A 21,408-nucleotide genomic window follows, 5' to 3' on the forward strand; every position below is an offset into this window, starting at 1 on the left:
TGAGGTCTTCATGCCGATGTATTGTCTGTACCGTGCATGGCTGATTGTAGTATTAGATTACGAAATATACTCAGCGCTCGTTCTTTACTCGTTTATCTATGTGTTATATTCTTCGCATAGCAATAGCGAGGTTCAAGGCTCGTCCTTACTAACACACAACCATCCAAGCCGCATTTGTTTCCATACCACCGGGCGGTCCCCAGGTGGGAGGCTGGGACTTCCCCGGAATCTTAGACTGAGTTAGCGTTATTATTTTTAACTTTCCAATCGTATCGCTGTCTGGTATTTAACGTGTGAAATCATATGAGAGATAAATTTGAAATTGAAAAGATTAACGTAAAAGAAAACTTAGCATGGTTACAGTCTCAACTAAATTCAACAAATAACAATTTTCAATTAGGAGTACATTTTTTGGGATATCTTCTCTCACCCTTCACAACCTTCCCACCTACACGTACTCCCCTACCACCAGGGGGTCGGAAGCTTCCAAAAAGTGGGGGGGGGTGGGGCATAACATCAGAGGGGCACTTTCTCATTCCACAACAACCACTCGTTATGCTGAACCGATACACACCGGCCTAATCACTTAAATATATGATGTGTTATAGTATGCTATCAATACTATTACGGTGCACGTGACTCTATCAACCTACATCTATACTTCTGTCCATCCATAATTTAGAACTTTCCACACACACAAAAAAAAAATCCTCCCGTGTTCATTCCTTGAACAAAAGTCTTTAGCAAACTCGTTTAAATCCTTAGCATGTACAGACTAAAAATAAATAATTCAAATAAAATATTAAAATTAACAAAGGCTTATTATGATATCCAAAAGACAGTTCTTCATCAAAGGGGCACATTTTATATGCTAGTAGCTAGGGCACATTTGCTATGTTGGAAAAAATGTGGGGAGGGGCACGTGCCCAGGTGTCCCCGGCTCCTGGCCTGCCGAGTACCCAGAGCCGTCTATACGGCTCTACTCCCACCCACTCTCCCCTTCAATTTTTTCAGCCAACATTGCCTTTCGGAAACTAAGCAACAGAAACGGAAGTAGTTACCCCACACAATAACAGCATATAGGTATGAAATAAAGAAAAAAGTTACAGAGATCGATGTTTCTATGGTTTTGTAACTAGGCGGTTTTGTTACAGAAAGTGGATACGTTACCAATACATAAACCTTGGTGACTAAAGTTTTCACAGTGCTAAGACACAATAGCGAGTCACATGGTAAGTCAGCTGATAATAATACAGTTGAACTCTTTGCAAAGTTTGGACACCACCGACCGAACAATAACAAACCTCTGACTTTTTATTAGATGTTTCCTGTCGCTTTACAATGGTGATACGGAGTGGGCGGACAGTACCATCTTGGTTTCCGTCCTTTCAACTTTCCTCCTTTGTATTAATTCAGTACGGATTTAGGTGCTAGAAAGGTCCTTATCATGTAAGTTTGATAAGCTAACGCTAAGTTATACTTGTAGCCTAGTTTAATAGACTTTTGTAATTACATTAGGCCTATTTCAAAACTACAGTAGTACTAGTACTGTAGTACTACAGTAGTAGTAGTAAGGTCATCTAATTTGTTTAGCATGGTTAAGGTTAGGCTGTTGGCAGTCGCTAGTGTATTGAAACGTTGCACCATTGATACTTCGTGGTATCAAAGGTGTATACCAAACTTACTCCAGAATAATTGAATTGTGTTCTGTTAGGCAACATAAAACATACAAAATTTGTAAAGATGGGGATTGTAGGTCCGTACACATGTGTGCTTGGTATATAATACTTGGTCCTCAATTACAAATAGCCAGTACATGCAGGCCTAGGCTAGGGTTGCTTTTAGAACATAGTAAAATGAGTACTGCCAAGGACTAGGAAGTGTGCATAGGCCTACAGACAGTGAGTTGATGTGATAGTAACTATAAGTATAAGGTAATGGATCTCTGATTCCCATGCATGCAGGCCAGTTTTGTTAAACAAGTGTTTGATACCCCTGTAGGTTCAATGCACTTGTTGCACAAGACCTATTATTAATTATTTTACCTAGCTGTAATGGTTTATGTGGTAAAGTAACGCACTTTCAGACAGTATTTGCACTGTACAGTTAGTACACAGTATGTGTCACCCTGTGTTTTTTGAACAAAACTGCAACTTCACCAGCTGTAAATAATGTTACCTTGTGCACTCGCTTACCTGGTAAGTAGAGATGATTGTAACTGGTTTGAAATGCTGTAAGTCATACATTTCAAAGTCCATGGATTCAAGTAACTTCTTTTTGACTCTTGCAATACTTGTCACATGTTACTGCTTGAGAAAGCAGAAATTATTAATAGTCCGTAGGAATTGGTAATATCAGTCTTAGCATGTGATTCAATTTGCAAGATCAGGCTCCTTAAAGGGTGTGAAGACTTGCGCAAAAAGAAACGTCTAATGCTGTTAATCTGACCTAGATTCGAATGAGGTGTAACAGAAGTGTTAGACACCACCATCGATCCCAGAAAATACACACACAGCTTGCTACCGTCGGTAATTAGACACTAGTGCACAGTCAATACATGCAGCTACGGTCAATTCCCACAACACAATGTACAAAGCAGCGATGGACATCTCAGGTCCAGGTAAAGATAAGAGGGTATCACGTTTCATTACTGTCTGTTTTTTGTAGCGACAAGAAACATCACTTGCAAGCAACAGAAAGTTAACTTTTTCAGAGCGCGGCGCGCGGTTTGGGGCGAGTCTTCAATGCCTGAGAGACTGAAACTAACAGTGTAATTAAGTAATAAGTAAGTGCATACAGTAACATAGTGGAACAGTAACATAGTATTAGGAGGGGTGACCGGGGGGGGGGGGGTAAATGGATGGGTACACGGAGAGCGGCATGATGGCCAAACTCTGGTCAGGACAACATTAACACAAATGAATCGAGACAAAATGAGTTTTGGAGCCAGTACTTTCAACCTCAAATTAAATGTTTGTATTAAAAGGACCAAAAGATACGTTTTAAGCAAAACAAACTTTACAACAGCGGGCCTCCAAAACCCGGAAAATCCACCCAAACCCCTCCCTGAAATCCCAAACCCAATAGCCCCCTACCCAACCAACAGAAGGAACCATGACAGAACCGCCCGGGATACCTCAACTATACCACTGGTACAAAAGTAGCCCAGAACCCCAGCAATAAACATTTAACTTAGTACAGAAAAGTGTATATGCAAAACATACATTGACCATTGTGGTCATCCTACTTAGGATATTTTGTGTCAAAATATTCAGGTTTCAAAGAGCATCCTAACAAAGTCCGAGTGGTCTGGATTAGACCAGTTAATCATAATTTGACCCTTGTCCATTCAGGAAGGATTCTAACCTTGCTAGGGCAATCATATCTCCCTCCCCACCCCCCCCCCCCCCCATATCATATCTGAGATATCCAGTTTACTTGCCCTCATCTCTTCCTCATCAACACATATGAGGCTGAGTGTACAGTAGTACTCTTGTAATATAACTAGCTAATTGACAAATTGTAAATAAGCATTGTGATCTTTTGCCCAAAACAATGCTCTTTCGTTTGACGTTGATCTACCCCCTCCGCCACCCCTCTGCCACCCCCTCTGACACCCCCTCCACCACCCGCTCTGCCACCCCTTCCGCCACCCCTCTCCCACCCCCTTGGCACCTTGTTCTCCCCCATACTTTATCAAATGTGGAAACCTTGGCTGTAACGTCTACCTCACAATTCATTAGAACGTGGATCAATTAACACAACACTTTTAGTTACACTACACAGTTTTATCTTCCTTGCAGAATAGGTGTGAAGTAAGATACCTCTAGTTAATTGGCTGTTAGTTGCTGGAGATGTTCTTTATTTAAGGACTCAGATTGTCACACATGTTTACATATTTTCTGTAGAATAAAACCCCCTCTTACAAGTGTTGAGTCACAAGATCTCAAAGAGAGGTCAAAGGTTATACTCTTCTATCCTGGGAAGATCATTTCACTCTAAAGACTGGGTTACTATTGGGAAAGGGGGGAGGGGGGGGTGATGTTTTCAAAACAAATTATCTTTGATACAAGAATAATTGACATCCATAAATTTGAGTTAATTAAGTGGCAAACTTAATTTGTTAACTGAAATTGATATTCCTCGTGCTGTAGGTGCCTTGGTACTGTATTGGCATAATGGCATACATATATAGATCTACATACATACATAGATCTACATACATACATACATCTACATACATCTACATACATCTACATACATACATACATCTACATACACACATACATACATACATACATACATAGATCTACATACACCCATAAATACACACACACACATACATGTGTTAATGTGGCTGTCTAAAGTTCAGTACAAACTGTTTTGTTTTCGTTAAATGTGCCAATGATAACAATTGATTCATCTACATATCTCTTTGTAAGTGTGAACTGAGGTACAGCTTTACCGTGTACCAATGATACACCTAAAAACATAACATTCACACTGAAGGATTTATTTGTACGTAAGTGCCCTGGAATAGCTTCCAACTTCTTGCAGGGATTCTTGCTACCTAGTATAAAGTTTCTCAGATTTTATCACATCCTCGAAGGAATTTAGACAATGCGTGCAGGAATCTATCTGACTCATTTATTGTGCAGCTAGGGTTCCTCGTGTGATGATAAATCTGACATACGGTAGAGTTATAGGGAGTAATGCTTGATCGAGTACATATGGTAGATGTGTGTGAATAGTAGAACATGTATGTACAGGTGGTGAGATGTGAACAACTGAACAAGTCTTTATTGAACAGTTTTTCATTGATTTGTTTTCCCATTTGATTTTCCTTTTTTTAAAGCTTTGAAACATAAAACAGAGATATGGAGGTGGGCAGGGGGAGGGTTGTGGGCAGGGGGAGGCAGGTGTGCAGGGGGAGGGAGGTGGGCAGGGGGAGGGGGGTGGGCAGGGGGAGAGGTACAGTAGGAGGGTTGATACTGTTTCTCAGGAGAAGTTTCTTTATAAGATTGTCAGCATGTGGCACAGTACCTTAATGTCTACTCACCTGTGGTCACATAGATTACATCTGTTTTAACAAAATCATTCGCACACCATCTGGGATTTCAACCACTTCTTCTTGTGTTTCTAAGTGCTATGGCTCCTGCAGTAGACCATGTACCCATTACATGTGTCACTTACTCACCTGCAAGCCCCCCTCTCGCTCCTCTCCCCCCATCTCCTCACTTATATGTCTGTTTATATCTGTAGTTGTACCCTGATTTAAGTATTAAGATGCAAAATGAAGGTTTGCAAGCTTTGATGGAGCACAAATCGATCATGTCAGTTTTGTACCTATTATTCTGCTGATACAGAAAGTTTAACAAGTTGAAACACTTCACTTAAAAGAGTGATTTCCAACTAAACTATATTAATTTATTATATTTTTATTGATTTATTTCAAACTTTTAGAATAATAACTTGTCCATGCCTATAAATACAAGATGACATAAACTCACAAGGTATCTAACCCCCCCACCTCCATCCCAATCTTCCCCTCAAATAGGTATCTACAGTAACCCCCTCCCCCCCTCCCTCAAATCACTCACAATCTTTTCCCCTCATATTTCAGACATGCATGACTTGACCATATACACCATGGATAAATACTGAATTAGGATCATGTATGTACAGTCATCTAAATCCTACCTTAGACTGTTATGTATATAGAATTTATTCGTCCATTTGCAGGGATGTGCCCACGCTGGGCGGCACTGGGCGGCCCCGCCCAGCACTAAAAATTACCGCCCAGCACTGTCTTAAAAATCGTGAATCCCGCCCAGTACTTTTTTCATCTAAAATCCTGCCATTCCTAACAATATATTCAACATAAATTGGGCCTAGCCTATATGCCAAAATCATACAAGTTATAATGCATCAGTTACGCATGCGAGAAACATTACTTACGGCTCTCAATCGGTCCCTTGTACAGTAACATCTCTTTGAAACAAACTAATAACTTTTACCAGGTACGTAATATATTTCACTAAAAAAAAAATTAAAAAATGCAAATTGTTAGCAAAACTAGTGTACATGTGCTTAAAAAGCTACACAAGTGCCAGCATTTGGCATCTGAGCACCTTCAAAAATCGAAAAATTTCTCAAAGGGGAGGTGGACATCCCCTCCCCTTAGACCCCTCCCTCAGGCTGCGATCAGTATACCCAGCACTCAGGAATCCTGGGCACATACAGTACCTGCATTTGTGAAGCATTTTACAGATTTTGTTTCATTTGTAACTCAAACTCTGTTCACTTTGCTCTCATTGGATGATCATTCGCCAGGTTCTTTACAAATTTTATGAACAGCATGCCGATCGTCAGTTGGTGATATATTCCTATCCCAGTGAGTTCTGTCTTTTGCCTATATTTATATCACTAATTAGCTAAATTTATATACAAGGACCGAGGACATCCATTGAAGTAAATATCAGTATGGAATAATTTAATTGTCGTCTTCATTGCCTGCAGGAGTGACCTTGGTTTCCACGATTACCCTTTTAATTTTTCCTAAATTGAATTCATCTAAATATCACCGTCGATCCATTTAGTCGATCATGAACTGTATTTTTTTTCACTTTGCTCTCATTGGATGATCATTCGCCAGGTTCTTTACAAATTTTATGAACAGCATGCCGATCGTCAGTTGGTGATATATTCCTATCCCAGTGAGTTCTGTCTTTTGCATATATTTATATCACTAATTAGCTAAATTTATATACAAGGACCGAGGACATCCATTGAAGTAAATGTCAGTACGGAATAATTTAATTGTCGTCTTCATTGCCTGCAGGAGTGACCTTGGTTTCCACGATCACCCTTTTAATTTTTCCTAAATTGAATTCATCTAAATATCACAGCCGATCCATTTAGTCGATCATGAACTGTATTAAATTGTTGAGCATTGCTTGCATTCCAGACAAAATTTATCTTGTGGCTACTGTATCTGGAAATCTAAGACCTTGGGTTTTGTTGTTTAAATCAAAGGATACAATTTTTTTTTGGAGGACTTATTTTATGAAATCATTTTCTGGGTGTTTTTATGTAATGTTGGCATGTTTAAAGCAGTAATTATCTAAACTGGCTTTTATGTGTTTTTTCATGTTAGTATTTTAGAATTAGTAAACTTGTAAATTGGGGGAGGGTTGGGGGGGGGATTGGGGCTAGTTATTTTAGAGTCTGGTTAATTGAGAACAATTTGCATTTGAAGATTTATATTAATCCCTCTTGTTCTACAAATGCCTGTCAGATATAAATATTTTAAACTTTTTGGTGAAGTTGAAATTGTTTTTGTAAAAAACATATTACTAGTTGCACCATTTCTATTGACGTTAAGTTGCTTAGTTTTACTTGAAACTTGGAAAGACATCTCTTTACAGACAAAATTGTAGACAGGGCTGATAAGACAGTGTCCGCTGTTAGCTTTGGGTGTGCCCAGAGAGCCCCATTCTCCTTTCATGTGGGGTGTGGAGGGGGGGAAGGGGGCTAAAGGAGTACCAATATCAGTGAGAAATCTCAAGTGAATATCCTTACTGATTGTATTCTAAATGCATTGAAACTTTTCTATCCTTATCACGCTAGATGATTGCTTTAAGGTTTTCAAGTAATCACGAAGCCTATACATTAATAAACAGCCTTCAGGTATTTTACAGACCGTCATAAATGCAATTTCAATTTGGAAACTTTCCCTTGCTCCCTTCTCCAGTAATAGACTGCTTCAGGCTTGACAAATCATAAAGATGAAATGATTGAGATAATCACAAAGTATATATCCCCAGAAGTGCAGATGCATGATTTAGACATCTTGATTTACGAAGTGAGAGAGTGTCGGTTATCTATCGACCAAATCATCCAGGTATTTGTCACTTAATCGTCTGTGAAAGGGCTGCAGACATGGTACTCAATAAAGTTAGGCTAATTAGCCTAACTTTATATAGTAAGCTGTAGCTAGCCTTGTCCATGTTATTGTTACTACTGTAGCTAACTGTCTGTCATATCGGTTACCGTGGTAGGTAATTAGCAATCACAGTCCACTGGCTCATTCTCTGAATTCATCACAGCTTCATGCAGCCTGTGAGTTGCTGATTTCGTCGTCAGAGGTCAATACCATTCAATTCTCTCCAACTGGTTTTCACTGTTTCTTCCACTCCTCTAATAAAACCCATGATTTTATATCATTAATCTCATTACAGTATACTTGCTCGTTATTAAGTCAACTTTGTACATTGCGATGTTTTGTTAGGGAGAGAAAAAGTGACGTTATCTCGTGACATTCCTTTGTCTGAGCGTTTAACGGGAGGATAAGCTTTAAACCAATGAAACTATGAAACTAGGTTTTTGAGTCGACAATCATCGTTGTCGTAGGTAAGAAAATGCCTCTTTTTAAGTTTTGTGTATACATCTTGTAGATATTTATAGTAAATATCAAGAATGGAGTTAATCGTAGACCTGTTTATGATATATTATTTATTTAGTTCCCGACACCAAGACCGTGTATTGTACACACACATTAAAATTTCAGTACATCTATCGATTGCTTTAAGCTGCCATGTAACATGGCAAGTTTTAAGCTGCCATGTAAAATGGCATGTTTTAAATTTTCAAATATAAATTCTAGCTCATCAGGGAAATACTTGTGGCCAGCTCTATAGGTACAAATACTGTATATATGAAAAACCATAATTTTTTAGTCATTTTAAAAGAAAAAAGAACATTGATAGAAAAGTTCTGGTCATGTGACAAACTTAAGGAAGACGTTTTAGTCTTGAATCGGTTTTAGTCCAAGAAAAATAACAAGTTTGAGTGCAAGTCATTTGTCTATATGCTATTCTGGTTTTGCAAGATATCCAGTATTTAAATATGCTCAATCTCTGGAAAGAATAGTCCAGGTCAAAATATGTTGATGTGTTAAAGAGGATCATAGTCTAAGCATTCTGGTGAAATTTGCAATCAATTCCTATGTACCGTTCTTGAGATATTAACAGTTGAAGTTGCCACCTTTCGTACCAAAAGTGAACTTGGAGCAAACAAGTGTGACGTCATTGTTGCACATTCATAAATAATGTGTAAATATTTCATTAAAATTTCCGTCTAATTTTATACTCAACAATTGGATGCATCCATAACGTGAATGTTGTACCATACTGGTTCTCCTTTTAAACAAACAAGCGACCCGGCCCTATCCAGTCCAAGGTTAAACCAATAGACTGAAAAATAAAGAAAAAACAAAACATTATTTGTCAGTGTGAAACTATGACATCACACCTGTTTGCTTCAAGTTCACTTGTGGTAGAATATCGGAGATAACTTCAACTGTTATATACTGTAGACCTGAAATATTGACCTGGACCACTGGCGGATCCAAGGGGGGGCCAAGGGGGGCCATGGCCCCCCCCAAAGGTGAGCCAAAAAGTGTTTCCGAACATCCGCTAAATCATATGATTGGAAATTAAATAAATCAAGAGGAATAGCTGTGGTAGACTAGTCTTAACCTTTTCGTTTTCTGGTTTAAAATTAAATGCAGAGCTCCCAACTGACCCGCAATTCGCGGGAATTAGACCTGCATTCTAACACCCAAACCCGCTGACCAGCACAAGCGTCCGAAAAAACCGCATTGTAATTGCCAAGTATACATAAAAAAATTTGCATCAAACTTTGACTTAGCAACCATCATTTCTTTAGCATTAAGCATAATAGAGTATAAAACCTCCTTTACAGCATCATTTGAACCTCAAATTAGCCTATATATATATTTTTTTTTTCATGCCACGGGAAAGAATGAATTATCACCTACTATTCAATTTATTGATGTTACACACAAAAAAATGCATATTTCTTAGAAAATTTTGGGTGACAAAAGCCTTTCTAAGTGCCACCATTTTACATGTAGGCATCACCAGGATTCCCAAAAAATTCAAAATTCCCCTTATACCCCTCCCCCAGGACGGCGATTCGTGGCATGGACCAGCATTTGCCTTCTCAAGAGTTGGGAGCTATGTAAATGTATGAGCATGAGGATTTACAGTTTAACACCATTTTGCAGTTACAGGCTGGTTGTAAGAAATTTATAACCTATGAGAAATACAATTTCTTGAGAAAGATGATCCCAACTTTGTTTTATAAATATTTTAGAAAATTACACCTGGAAAGCATTCTTTTTAGAAGTAAAGTAACATCACCATAGTACACTTTTGTCGCACCAAATTGCATCTGTGGGCATTCAGCAATAGAAAATTTTCCAATTTTACACCCCTCCCCCATATCACTCTAATGCCACTTTGGCCCCTCCCAAACAAAGGCCCTGGATCCCCCAGTGACCTGGACTATTCTTTCAAGGCTACATTGATGATGAAGTTGGCTCCTCTGTTAATGTCAGTCCATTGTTTTACAAAATTCTAATGCCGCTGTGACAAAACATGTTCTTTTCCGTTCTTGATTTGCACGACAACAAAACGTGGTTGCCTTGAACACTGTTTGTCATTGAGATTCAAAATGCTTTCATCTTTCCAAACTTTGTTGTGTGACATTGTAATTTGCATCTGATGTGTGTTAATCATAGGCGTAGGAGGCGGGGGGCTGGGGGGGCTGCAGCCCCCCCAACCAAAACTTTTTGTGAAAATTCGGGCAATATGCTGAGAATTTTTCGGGCACCTACTGAAAGAAAAATAATTTGCGAATTGATTTTCAATGGGTAAATTGATATTATTATGATCATTATTATTGTAAGGACTTCCCAAATAATTATAACCAATATGGGAGGGTAATAACACGGAAAATGATTGTATGCTATTGGTTTAATAACTGATGCATGCCTATATGATATGCACATTAACATGTTGAACGCGCGCAGAGCGCGCGAACAATTTTGGTTATATTTTTCGGGCAAGTCATTACAGCCCCCCCCAAATCAAGTTGGGCTCCTACGCCTATGGTGTTAGTAGACAGTTTCTGTATCATTTACACTTGAGAATGAGAGTTGAACCCAATTGATAGACTAGAGGAGGATCAGACCCTTGACCTCTGCTGTAAACCTGGCTCAAGGTTGACCCCGGGTCAGCCGCCGTGACATTTTGTGTGACATTTTGCGTCGGTGTTTGTCTGGCAGCTGCATGATGTGATGCAATAGGAAAAGGCATATTAGGGTAGCATATGCCCATTAAAAGCCCCATTGACTTACACACTAAATCACAAAAGTAATGTGGTCTCTAAGTCAAGGTAGAAGTTCTCACTAGCTAAATGCTACCCATCACCGGATAGCTGACAAGTTGGCCTTTAATTGCACCATCAATTTTTTGTACCATGACTTCTTGCTAGTTTCTTCTTGCTATAGATTTCTTGCTACCCGAGCCAGAAGTTTTCGTCACTTGTAAACAAACCTCTTCACTCAGTAGTATACAATTTTCCTACGCTGCTCCAGGGAGGCCTTAAAGGGGTCTAAAATTGCCTCAATTGACCCAATTTTCTCACCACATGTAAGTTTCCATTCGTGCTCTTCAACATGCAAGCCACAACAAAGTAGATCATGATTGATAACACTTCAAAAAAGATGTTCTCCTGCGGCTTTTTGGCACTTTTCCTGAAGGAGAACAATCAAGCGGATGGATATAGACTCTAATAGGAGTATGCCACCTTAGTACAGCCGATGTTCTCCTGCACATTGCACTGTTCATGGTTTCACGCTTTGAATAAACAACCTCAACATCCTGTTGGTGACCTGTTCTGATGGTGCATGGGTCAGATACCGAGTACTGAATAGGGTAATCCATTAACCTTCCTTTTTATGCCACAAAACGAGCATCCGGTCTGATCCTAAATGTCAAAGTGTCCTAAGTATAGTCTAGGCGCTTTTAATTGAAGAGCCTCAGATGTTTTCAGTGTCATTATTCAATGTAGTATAGAAATTTAACTTTGTACAGTAACAAGATCAGGAATTTGTTTTTGTTTTTATGATCAGTGTAAACCATGTGTAGTGAAATGTATTTTGCGTTTTTTCGTTTTTCGTATTGTTGTGTGTTATATAACATTTGGTAACTTTGTTTGACCATACCTCAAATTGTTAAGATTCAGCTGCATAATTATTTGCTCATGTTTAAACGAGTACCTTGCGTGATTGGCTTGTTGAACCCTCGTGATTTATGTTATGTAAATAAGTCCTTTTCAATGTCCTTTGATATATATATTGGGCGCACACGGAAAAGGGACCACTGGCATTGGTTGCGTTTAGCCAGAACACATAACTTATATATATTAAGATCTGAGATCCATGCGAAGCCAATAAAGTAATGCCACGTAAGCAGTTGGTGATAGTGGTTGCTGGAAGTTCTAGACATTAAAGGGCTAAAGAGGTATTTTGGTGTTTATATATTATAAGTTAAATGCTTTCTTCATGTGTATTTGATGGTTCATGTTTGTGCAATAGTGAAGTTTGTGTAGTTTTATTTATGCCAAAAACAAATTATAAAAATGTTGTATTTAGTACTGTAAGTTTTCTATTTTTGTATTTTCGATAGTTTTACGGGAGTTATAGTCATAAACGAGTGCGGAGCCAATAAATTGCGGTGACTTTTACTTCTTGTACGAAACCATCCGTCTTTTTGCGTCTTGCCACGACCGGTACAGTAAAACTCTTGGATGGGACTTCCGTGCGTCTTCCAGGGAGTCTTTCTTCAATAACATATCGGCGTGGAAATCTCCGAGAACTTCATCCATACCACCATCTTCGACTAGCTCTACACTATTTGCAGCCAAAACTACGGCAGACGTGTCACGGCCTCCATATCCATTCATCATATAGTATTTAATATACCAGTTTGAGCGACGTTCTGGCTATACCATAAAACAGGTATTTTGTTATTTTGCGGAACTGTTGAAGTAGGTTGCTATCTTCATATCGTTGACCATTGACTAGCAATATGCATCCAGTTCTGCGAGGTTCCAGGCCTGTAGCCATGTAACCCTTCGTTACTATTACCGCAAGACCGGTGTCGTTACTCTCTGAACTTTTCAGAATTATAAGGTATAATGGTTGCAATGTAAAGGCTTAGCCAGATATATATATATATATATATTTTTGATATCCGTTTTATATCTTTCTATCTGTTTCATACCGTTAATTTTGTGTCGTGACAGTCTAGTCTATGTAGGACTGTATGTTGATATTGTTGTATAGTAGTAAAATAGTGTTAGGTTTGGTAGCCTTGTTTTTATAACTGTGTTAGGAGTGACTGTGTGTTCGGTCCTATCATCATTATATATGGTACTTTGAGTTGAACCTTTAACAATTCAGTATTATGATGGACTCTGCTGATAATGAGGGCACGGTTTCTGAAGACCAAACGTCTGGGTTTAACACTCGTCAAAGGATTTTGACTGAGAAAGGTTTTCAGTATCAGTTGGGTCAAAAGGAGCAAAGATTTAGAGGCATAATCTCTAAGTGGCGTAAACATGTGTTAAAGATAGAATGCCTACTTTCTGAAAGGAGCAATTTAGTAGATATTAAGGCCGAACGTGATGTTCTGTTAGAAACTATGGCAGATTTGTCTAATGTGTACATCGAAGTCGATAATTTGCTTTCGACCGTTGATCAAATGGGTTCTAAATATTCAATTTTTGAGGCAATAGAAATAGAACACTGTAATTTAATAAAGAGGGTTTCTGAGTATATCCATTCTGTAACTAGCCAAGGCTCATGTTCAAAATCATCAGTGTCGGCAAAATCTCATTCTTCTACGAAAGATGAAATTGTAACAACGATTGCAGCCCATGAGGCCAAACTAAAACAAATAGAAATGAAGGCAAAATTTGAGGTCCAGCAATTAGAGTTAAGGGCAAAGCATGAAGCTGAATTGCAAAGGTCAGAATTAGCCATAGCTAAGGTAAAATTGGATGCAATTGGAGAACAGGGTTCAGTGCACATGGATTTCCCAGACGATAGTCTTAAATATACTCAAAATTATGTCGAAACCCTGGGTGATGTTAATAACCCACAGGATAGGAAGCACCTAACATATGAGGCATACTTAGAGCAACCCGTACTAAGACAAGGCGTCACTAAATCTAATGTTCCCCTAACAGGTGGAAACAATGATCAGCCTACGGCAACCCGTGCCAACCTAGGTAATTTAACCAATGATTTTTTGTATCAAGTATCTCTAAATAGACTTCCAGTTCCAGAACCTGAAATATTTAGTGGTGACCCGTTACAGTATCCTGGCTGGAAGTGTGCTATTGATTTATTGTTAGAGAATAAGGGCATACCCCCCTCTGAGAAAATATACTATCTTAAACGGTACCTTAGTGGTCCACCTAAGGATGCTTTGGAGGGCTATTTCTTGGTTCCTTCTGATTCCACCTATATAGAGGTACGAAAACTTCTTGACGATAGATATGGTAATAATTTAGCAATCGCCGATGCATTCAGATCTAAACTTGAAGGGTGGCCTAACATCCAACCTAATGACGGACTTGCACTTCGCAAGTTTGCAGACTTCCTAGGCCAGTGCGAGTTTGCTATGAAATTGGTCAAGGGTAGGCTTAGCTTCCTAAATGATAGTTGGGAAAATCGCAAATTGCTTGATAAATTGCCTGATTGGTTGGTTAAAAGGTGGGGACGAGTACTGTCAGAATGGGATGATTTTCCGCCATTTGGTAAGTTTAGACAGTTTATCGCCAAGGAAGCTGATATTGCATGTAATCCTTTAATAGTTTCTAGCCAGAAGGGCAAGGGGTCAAGAGGCACAAGGGGTGCTAGTAACTTTGTAGTCGAAACAGGGTTTGACAATTCAAGTACAAAACTCAATGCCCATAGGTATAAATGCCTAATTTGTGAAGGTGATCACCGACTTGACTGTTGTTATAAGTTTCTTGCTAAAACGGTCGAAGATCGTAAGATATTTGTAAAAACCAAAAACTTGTGCTATGGATGCCTACGTCAAGGCCATATATCAAAATTCTGTCGCAATCGTCTCGTATGTAATATTTGTTCGAGGTCTCATCCTACAGCACTTCATGGTGACATTGTTTCTCACATAGGTAAAACTGTTTGTAGTTCCAGTAAGTCAATTGGAATTCAAACAGAAGCAATTAACACAGGATTGAGTCATGTAAGTGGGTTAAGGGACATAACAATGAATTCTCTCATCATTCCTGTATATGTTTCTCATGTGGATGCTCCGCAAAGAGAAGTCCTTGTGTATGCCCTTTTAGACACTCAGTCAGATAGTACATTTATTACTGATAAGACCTGTGAGCTGCTGAACGTGGAAGGTTCAAAGACGTTGTTGAGTCTGTCCACTTTGTCATCTAAGAATCAGTTGGTAGACAGTAGTAGGATTGGTGGCTTGTCTGTTAGAGGGCATAGGGAAGGTACCAAAGTTCACTTGCCTGTTTCGTATACACGTTGTTCCATACCAGCCAATAGATCTCATATTCCCACTCCGGGAACTGCCAGGCAGTGGCCACATTTGAAACGAATAGCCAATCATCTTATGCCGTTAGAACAGTGTGAGATAGGATTGTTGATAGGCTATAATTGCCCTAAAGCATTAATGCCTATTGAGGTTATCTCTCCTCCTGATAATGGTCCGTATGCTGAAAGAACCAACTTGGGTTGGGGTATTGTTGGCATAATTAACCCTCGAGAATTGTCTGTGGATAAGTGCGATCCTGTTGGAGTTAGCCACTTTATTGTGACTCCTCGCCCCACTTCTGAATTTGACAGTATTCTACCACGTGATGGGGCTAAGATTTGTTTCAAATGTAATGTTAGGGAGGTTGTGCCAACTCAGGTGGCAGGGTTAATGGAATTGGAATTTAATGAACGAAATTTTGAAAGTGCTTATTCAAGAGAAGATAAGAAATTTCTTAACATCCTTAAGGAGGGAGTATGCCAGTTAAGTGATGGTCATTATCAACTGCCATTACCCATGAAATTGTCTCAGGTTTTTCCAAATAATAAATGTATGGCTCTCTATCGTTTGAATCAATTAAGAAAGAAAATGGAGCGTAATAATACTTATGCTAAGGATTATGTTACCTTTATGCAAGACATTATTGACAAGGGGTATGCGGAATTAGTTCCTAGTTCTGAGCTAAATGCTGATCAGGTAAACTATATTCCTCATCACGGAGTATATCACCCTAAGAAACCAGGAAAGATACGTGTAGTATTTGATTGCAGTGCAAAATTCAAAGGAATTTCCTTAAATGATCAATTACTTACTGGTCCTAATTTGACCAACGATCTACTTGGTGTTCTCTGTCGTTTTCGTCAAGAAAGAATTGCATTTGCAGGAGATATAGAATCAATGTTCTATCAGTTTAAGGTTAATCCTGAACAGCGTAATCTTCTAAGATTCCTTTGGTGGAGTGAGGGTAATTTTAACGGTGACCCTATGGAATATCGTATGACTGTGCATTTGTTTGGAGCAGGATCATCTCCAGGGTGTGCAAATTTTGGCCTAAAACAAATTGCATTAGACTATGGTTCTAAATTCGGGGAGGATGTAGCAGGTTTTGTGAATCGAAGCTTTTATGTGGATGATGGTCTTAAATCTGTTGATACAGTTAATAGAGCTGTAGACCTTATTTCTCGAACGAAACAAATGCTACATAAGGGTGGCGTTAACTTCACCAAAATTAAGTGTAATTCTAAGGCTGTGTTGCAATCAATTCCTGAGGAAGATCTTGCGGTTGCTTCTGGGCATTTAGATCTCTCCTCAAACGCAACTCATTTGGATCGGGTTCTTGGAGTACAATGGTGTATTGAATCAGATGAATTTCAATTTAAGATAACACTTAGTGATAGCCCTTTGACACGGCGTGGTATCCTTTCTACGATTGCTTCGGTGTATGACCCGTTTGGGTTTATAGCTCCAGTTGTGCTTCCAGGAAAGCAAATCTTACAGCAATTATGTTATGATCATTTAGATTGGGATAGTCCCTTGCCAGATGAGCTACATAGTAAGTGGGAAAAGTGGAGGATGGGTTTATCTAAGTTAGAAACCATCAGAATTGATAGGTGTTTTAAGCCTGTTGAACTTGGCACCGTTACAAAGACAGAACTGCATCATTTCTGTGATGCTAGCACCATTGGGTATGGTTACTGTTCTTACCTGCGCATGACTAATCGTGAAGGTAAAGTTCATTGTAGCTTTGTTCTTGGAAAGTCTAGGGTTGTTCCCCGTAGGCCTGTTACAGTACCACGCCTAGAGCTGACTGCAGCTGTATTGTCGGTAAAAATGAGTGCCTTGTTGAAACAAGAGTTGGAGTACAATTTTATCAATGAATATTTCTGGTCTGATAGTCAGGTAGTCCTTGGGTATATCAATAATGATGTCAAAAGATTTCATGTGTTTGTGGCAAATAGGGTGCAACAGATTCATGAAATGAGTAGTAGTAGCCAATGGCATTTTATTAAAGGGTTTGAAAATCCCAGTGACTGTGCCTCTCGTGGACTTACAGTTGATGAATTAAGGACATCAAGCTGGTTTAGAGGGCCAGAGATGTTATGGCAAAGTCAACTCCCACTGGTTAAGCACGTTACAAACCTTGAGGTCTTTGATCATGACCCAGAGGTTAAATGTTGCCAGGTAGCATTTTCCAGTGTCAAATGCTCTAATCATTTGGAAGTAGATCGTTTAAGCTCCTTTTCGAGTTGGTTTAAAGCAAGGAAAGCTATTGCATTATGCCTTTGGCTAAAGGCTATGCTTAAGGCTAAGGCTAGTAAAACCTTCCTTCCGGCTAGGGAACTTAATGTAGATTCTTTGTTTGAAGCCGAGATTGAAATACTGCGAATAGTTCAGTCCTATGCATTTAAGGAAGAGCTTCAAATCCTTCGTACATTAAGTAGTGATCCAGTACAATGCTTGAAGAAAGGCAGTCCACTCTATGCTCTAGATCCATTTTTGGATGAAAATGGTGTTATTCGTGTTGGTGGTCGTATATCTAAATCTAGCTTCGAGTTTAAGGTGAAGCATCCTGTAATTATTCCTAAGTTATGCCATGTTGCAGAGCTTCTTGTGAGACATTTTCATGAGTTAGTTGCCCACCAGGGTAGAGTTTTAACTTCAAACGAACTTAGGGCAAATGGTTATTGGATCATTGGTGGTAGTTCTTTAATTGGTAAAGTGATATACAAATGTGTTACTTGTAGACGGCTTCGTGGTAGTTTGGGTCAACAGAAAATGTCAGACTTACCAGTTGATCGAGTGGAGTCTAGTCCACCCTTTACATATTGCGGTGTAGATTGTTTTGGTCCCTGGCTTGTAAAGGAAGGTCGTAAGGAGTTGAAGAGGTATGGCGTGTTATTTACATGTATGGCCTCAAGGGCGGTACACCTAGAGGTAGCTAATTCATTGACCACCGACTCTTTTTTGAATGCATTACGACGCTTTCAAGCTATACGTGGCCCTGTAAGACAATTGCGTTGTGATCAGGGCACTAATTTCGTAGGGGCAAATAACGAGTTGTTAGCTGCATTAAAGGAAATGAACCAAGGTGTTGTAAGTAAAAGCTTGCTTGAGCTGGGTTGTGATTATATTGAATTTAAGTTTAATGTTCCACAAGCTAGTCATATGGGTGGTGTCTGGGAACGACAGATTAAAACGGTTCGTTGTATTTTGGATTCTATGCTACACAAGTTAGGGACTCAACTTGATGATGAGTCTCTTAGGACATTTATGTATGAAACCACTTCTATTATTAATAGCCGTCCATTGACTACAGAAACTCTGTATGATCCATTGTCATTAGAGCCGTTAACTCCTAATCATGTAATTACTTTGAAGTCGAAGATACTTCTTCCACCTCCAGGTCAGTTCGACTCTGCAGATATGTATTCTAGAAAGCGATGGCGTAGAGTACAATATTTATTAAATGTATTTTGGTCCAGATGGAGGAAGGAATACCTTCAAAATCTTCAGGTCAGGCAAAAGTGGTGTTCGCCATCTGTCAACATAGAGGTTGGGGACATAGTTTTAATTAAGGATATTGACAAGCCAAGAAATAGGTGGCCCATGGCTAGAGTACAAGAGACAATTGAAGGTAGTGACAAATATGTTCGTAAGGTGAAACTTAGGTTAGCTTCTCACATTGATAATAAGGGTAAACGTCAAGGTCCTGTTAATGTTCTTGATAGACCAATTCATAAATTGATAGTATTAGTTAAGGCTTCAGAGGAGAGTAGTCATGAGGGGCCATAGTCCACTTTACGATTGTATACTAAGCATTTATGTACTGTGTAGCATGTTAAGTGTTTGGCGTATAAAATGATTTCTCATTTTGAGGGGCCATGTAGTGAAATGTATTTTGCGTTTTTTCGTTTTTCGTATTGTTGTGTGTTATATAACATTTGGTAACTTTGTTTGACCATACCTCAAATTGTTAAGATTCAGCTGCATAATTATTTGCTCATGTTTAAACGAGTACCTTGCGTGATTGGCTTGTTGAACCCTCGTGATTTATGTTATGTAAATAAGTCCTTTTCAATGTCCTTTGATATATATATTGGGCGCACACGGAAAAGGGACCACTGGCATTGGTTGCGTTTAGCCAGAACACATAACTTATATATATTAAGATCTGAGATCCATGCGAAGCCAATAAAGTAATGCCACGTAAGCAGTTGGTGATAGTGGTTGCTGGAAGTTCTAGACATTAAAGGGCTAAAGAGGTATTTTGGTGTTTATATATTATAAGTTAAATGCTTTCTTCATGTGTATTTGATGGTTCATGTTTGTGCAATAGTGAAGTTTGTGTAGTTTTATTTATGCCAAAAACAAATTATAAAAATGTTGTATTTAGTACTGTAAGTTTTCTATTTTTGTATTTTCGATAGTTTTACGGGAGTTATAGTCATAAACGAGTGCGGAGCCAATAAATTGCGGTGACTTTTACTTCTTGTACGAAACCATCCGTCTTTTTGCGTCTTGCCACGACCGGTACACCATGCATTTATATACTTATCTTGTATGCATCCTAAATATCATTGCCTGAATCCGTACACATATGAAAGGATAAATACCTAGGAAGAAATATGTGAAAAAAAAATACCTAGGAAGAAATATGTGAAAAAAAAACTGATGCAAAGTTGCAAACCAGATTCGGTAATTAGAAATGTGGCAAAGCGAAAACTACAAATAAATTTACACTGTAGTCAGAAAAGCCATATACTTTATGAACCCTACCACCGAGAACAGAGGTGATCGAAGACCTATAAAATGAGCCAGGCGCGTAGCCAAGGGGGGGGCGAAGGGGGCAGCCGCCCCCCCTTGAGCATATTTTTATTATTTTTTTTAATGTTTTTATGATATCGCTAGTAATTTCAAAAGAGAAAATGCTAAGATGCAACTTACAAGGCCTGGGAAGTGTCATTTCTAGCGATCTGGCAGGTATTTTCAGCTAAAATTTTCTTGTACGCTTCGCGCCAACCATTGTGGCGCTATGCGTAGATAGTTTGCAATGCCATATCTAAGGCTCTGACAGTTAGCCTACACTTTCACCCCTCCCTTGGCTAATTCCTGGCTACACGCCTGAAATTCGCTTACCAGAAAGTGCCCTTGACCTGTAATTCTAATACCCGCTGACTATGCAATAGGTCTATCCTACCCTAAAGTCAGGCCTAAATACTGTAGTTCCAAGCCCCATACAATAGCAGAGGATAAATAGCGATGATTTTACGACGTATTGTTAAGTACAGTACGCTGTTGAAGTACGTATACTGCACATAATAGTCGATCTCTTTCATGCTGTTTAGTCAAGTTTAGAAATGAATGCAGAAGTATTTGTTTGATGCGCTCTTTTTTTTGTCTCATTGTATTGTCCTGCCCCCTAACCCTTCCCTCCTTTGTCGTCAGGTTATGAATTGTTTATTAACAAGAAAGGTATTTGTAATTACTCCTCCCATTTTTGTCTAGTAAACACTATCTAGATGAAAAAATGAAAAAGTGCAAATTTTTTGTATAAAGCTATTATGGGTGACATTTGATGACGTTGCAAACCTGCGGACATATATCCATATATACTAGACCTTAAAATCCCATATCTGGCCGAGTTCACCAGCTTAACAAGTTCACAAGCAACAACGGCGGTATGTTACTTTACGAAGTTACCGTAAAATTAAACGTCATCACAGCAATTTTCAACAATGTGCATGTACAGTATGCTCACCATTTTGCAGTTCAGGGCTCTCAAAATTCCAATATTTTATATAAAAGGCAAAAGGGGGCATCTAGCTCTCCTTATACCCCCCCCCTTAATATGTTGCTGATCATGTGTATGATAACCAGCACCTGGTTGGGAGCTATGGTATCCAGGGAGTTTCCATAGCAACTCCCTGCTGTATCCACATAGGTTTTTGAGTTT

At 39.0% G+C, this 21,408-nt stretch overlaps 2 protein-coding genes across 3 annotated transcripts in view; both read left to right on the forward strand.

Annotated features, from left to right (window-relative positions):
- Positions 1 to 1,221: 1,221 nt before the first annotated feature.
- LOC139981949 (thrombospondin type-1 domain-containing protein 7A-like) overlaps positions 1,222 to 21,408 on the forward strand; it is a 62,584-nt gene continuing 42,397 nt past the window's right edge. The window contains exon 1 of the mRNA XM_071994370.1: positions 1,222 to 1,449. The gene's annotated coding sequence lies outside the window, so the exon portion shown is untranslated. The remainder of the gene's footprint in view (positions 1,450 to 21,408) is intronic.
- LOC139981948 (uncharacterized) lies at positions 12,015 to 19,987 on the forward strand. Of its 2 annotated transcripts, XR_011797941.1 has the most exons (3): positions 12,015 to 12,392; positions 12,558 to 19,717; positions 19,883 to 19,987. XR_011797941.1 is itself a non-coding variant. In XM_071994369.1 (2 exons), the coding sequence occupies exon 2, from the start codon at positions 13,338 to 13,340 to the stop codon at positions 19,245 to 19,247; it is 5,910 nt and encodes a 1,969-aa protein (XP_071850470.1). In that variant the 5' UTR covers positions 12,015 to 12,392; positions 12,558 to 13,337; the 3' UTR covers positions 19,248 to 19,843. The 2 variants fall into 2 exon arrangements, 1 of the variants encoding a protein (XP_071850470.1); XM_071994369.1 differs by lacking the exon at positions 19,883 to 19,987 and having other exon boundaries at positions 12,558 to 19,843.

The sequence above is a fragment of the Apostichopus japonicus genome, chromosome 16, assembly GCF_037975245.1.
Source record: "Apostichopus japonicus isolate 1M-3 chromosome 16, ASM3797524v1, whole genome shotgun sequence".
NCBI classification, from domain to species: domain Eukaryota; kingdom Metazoa; phylum Echinodermata; class Holothuroidea; order Aspidochirotida; family Stichopodidae; genus Apostichopus; species Apostichopus japonicus.

Bases quoted from the DNA above. Each gene is read 5' to 3' on its own strand.
- LOC139981948 (XM_071994369.1), top strand. From the start codon at position 13,338: ATGATGGACTCTGCTGATAATGAGGGCACGGTTTCTGAAGACCAAACG.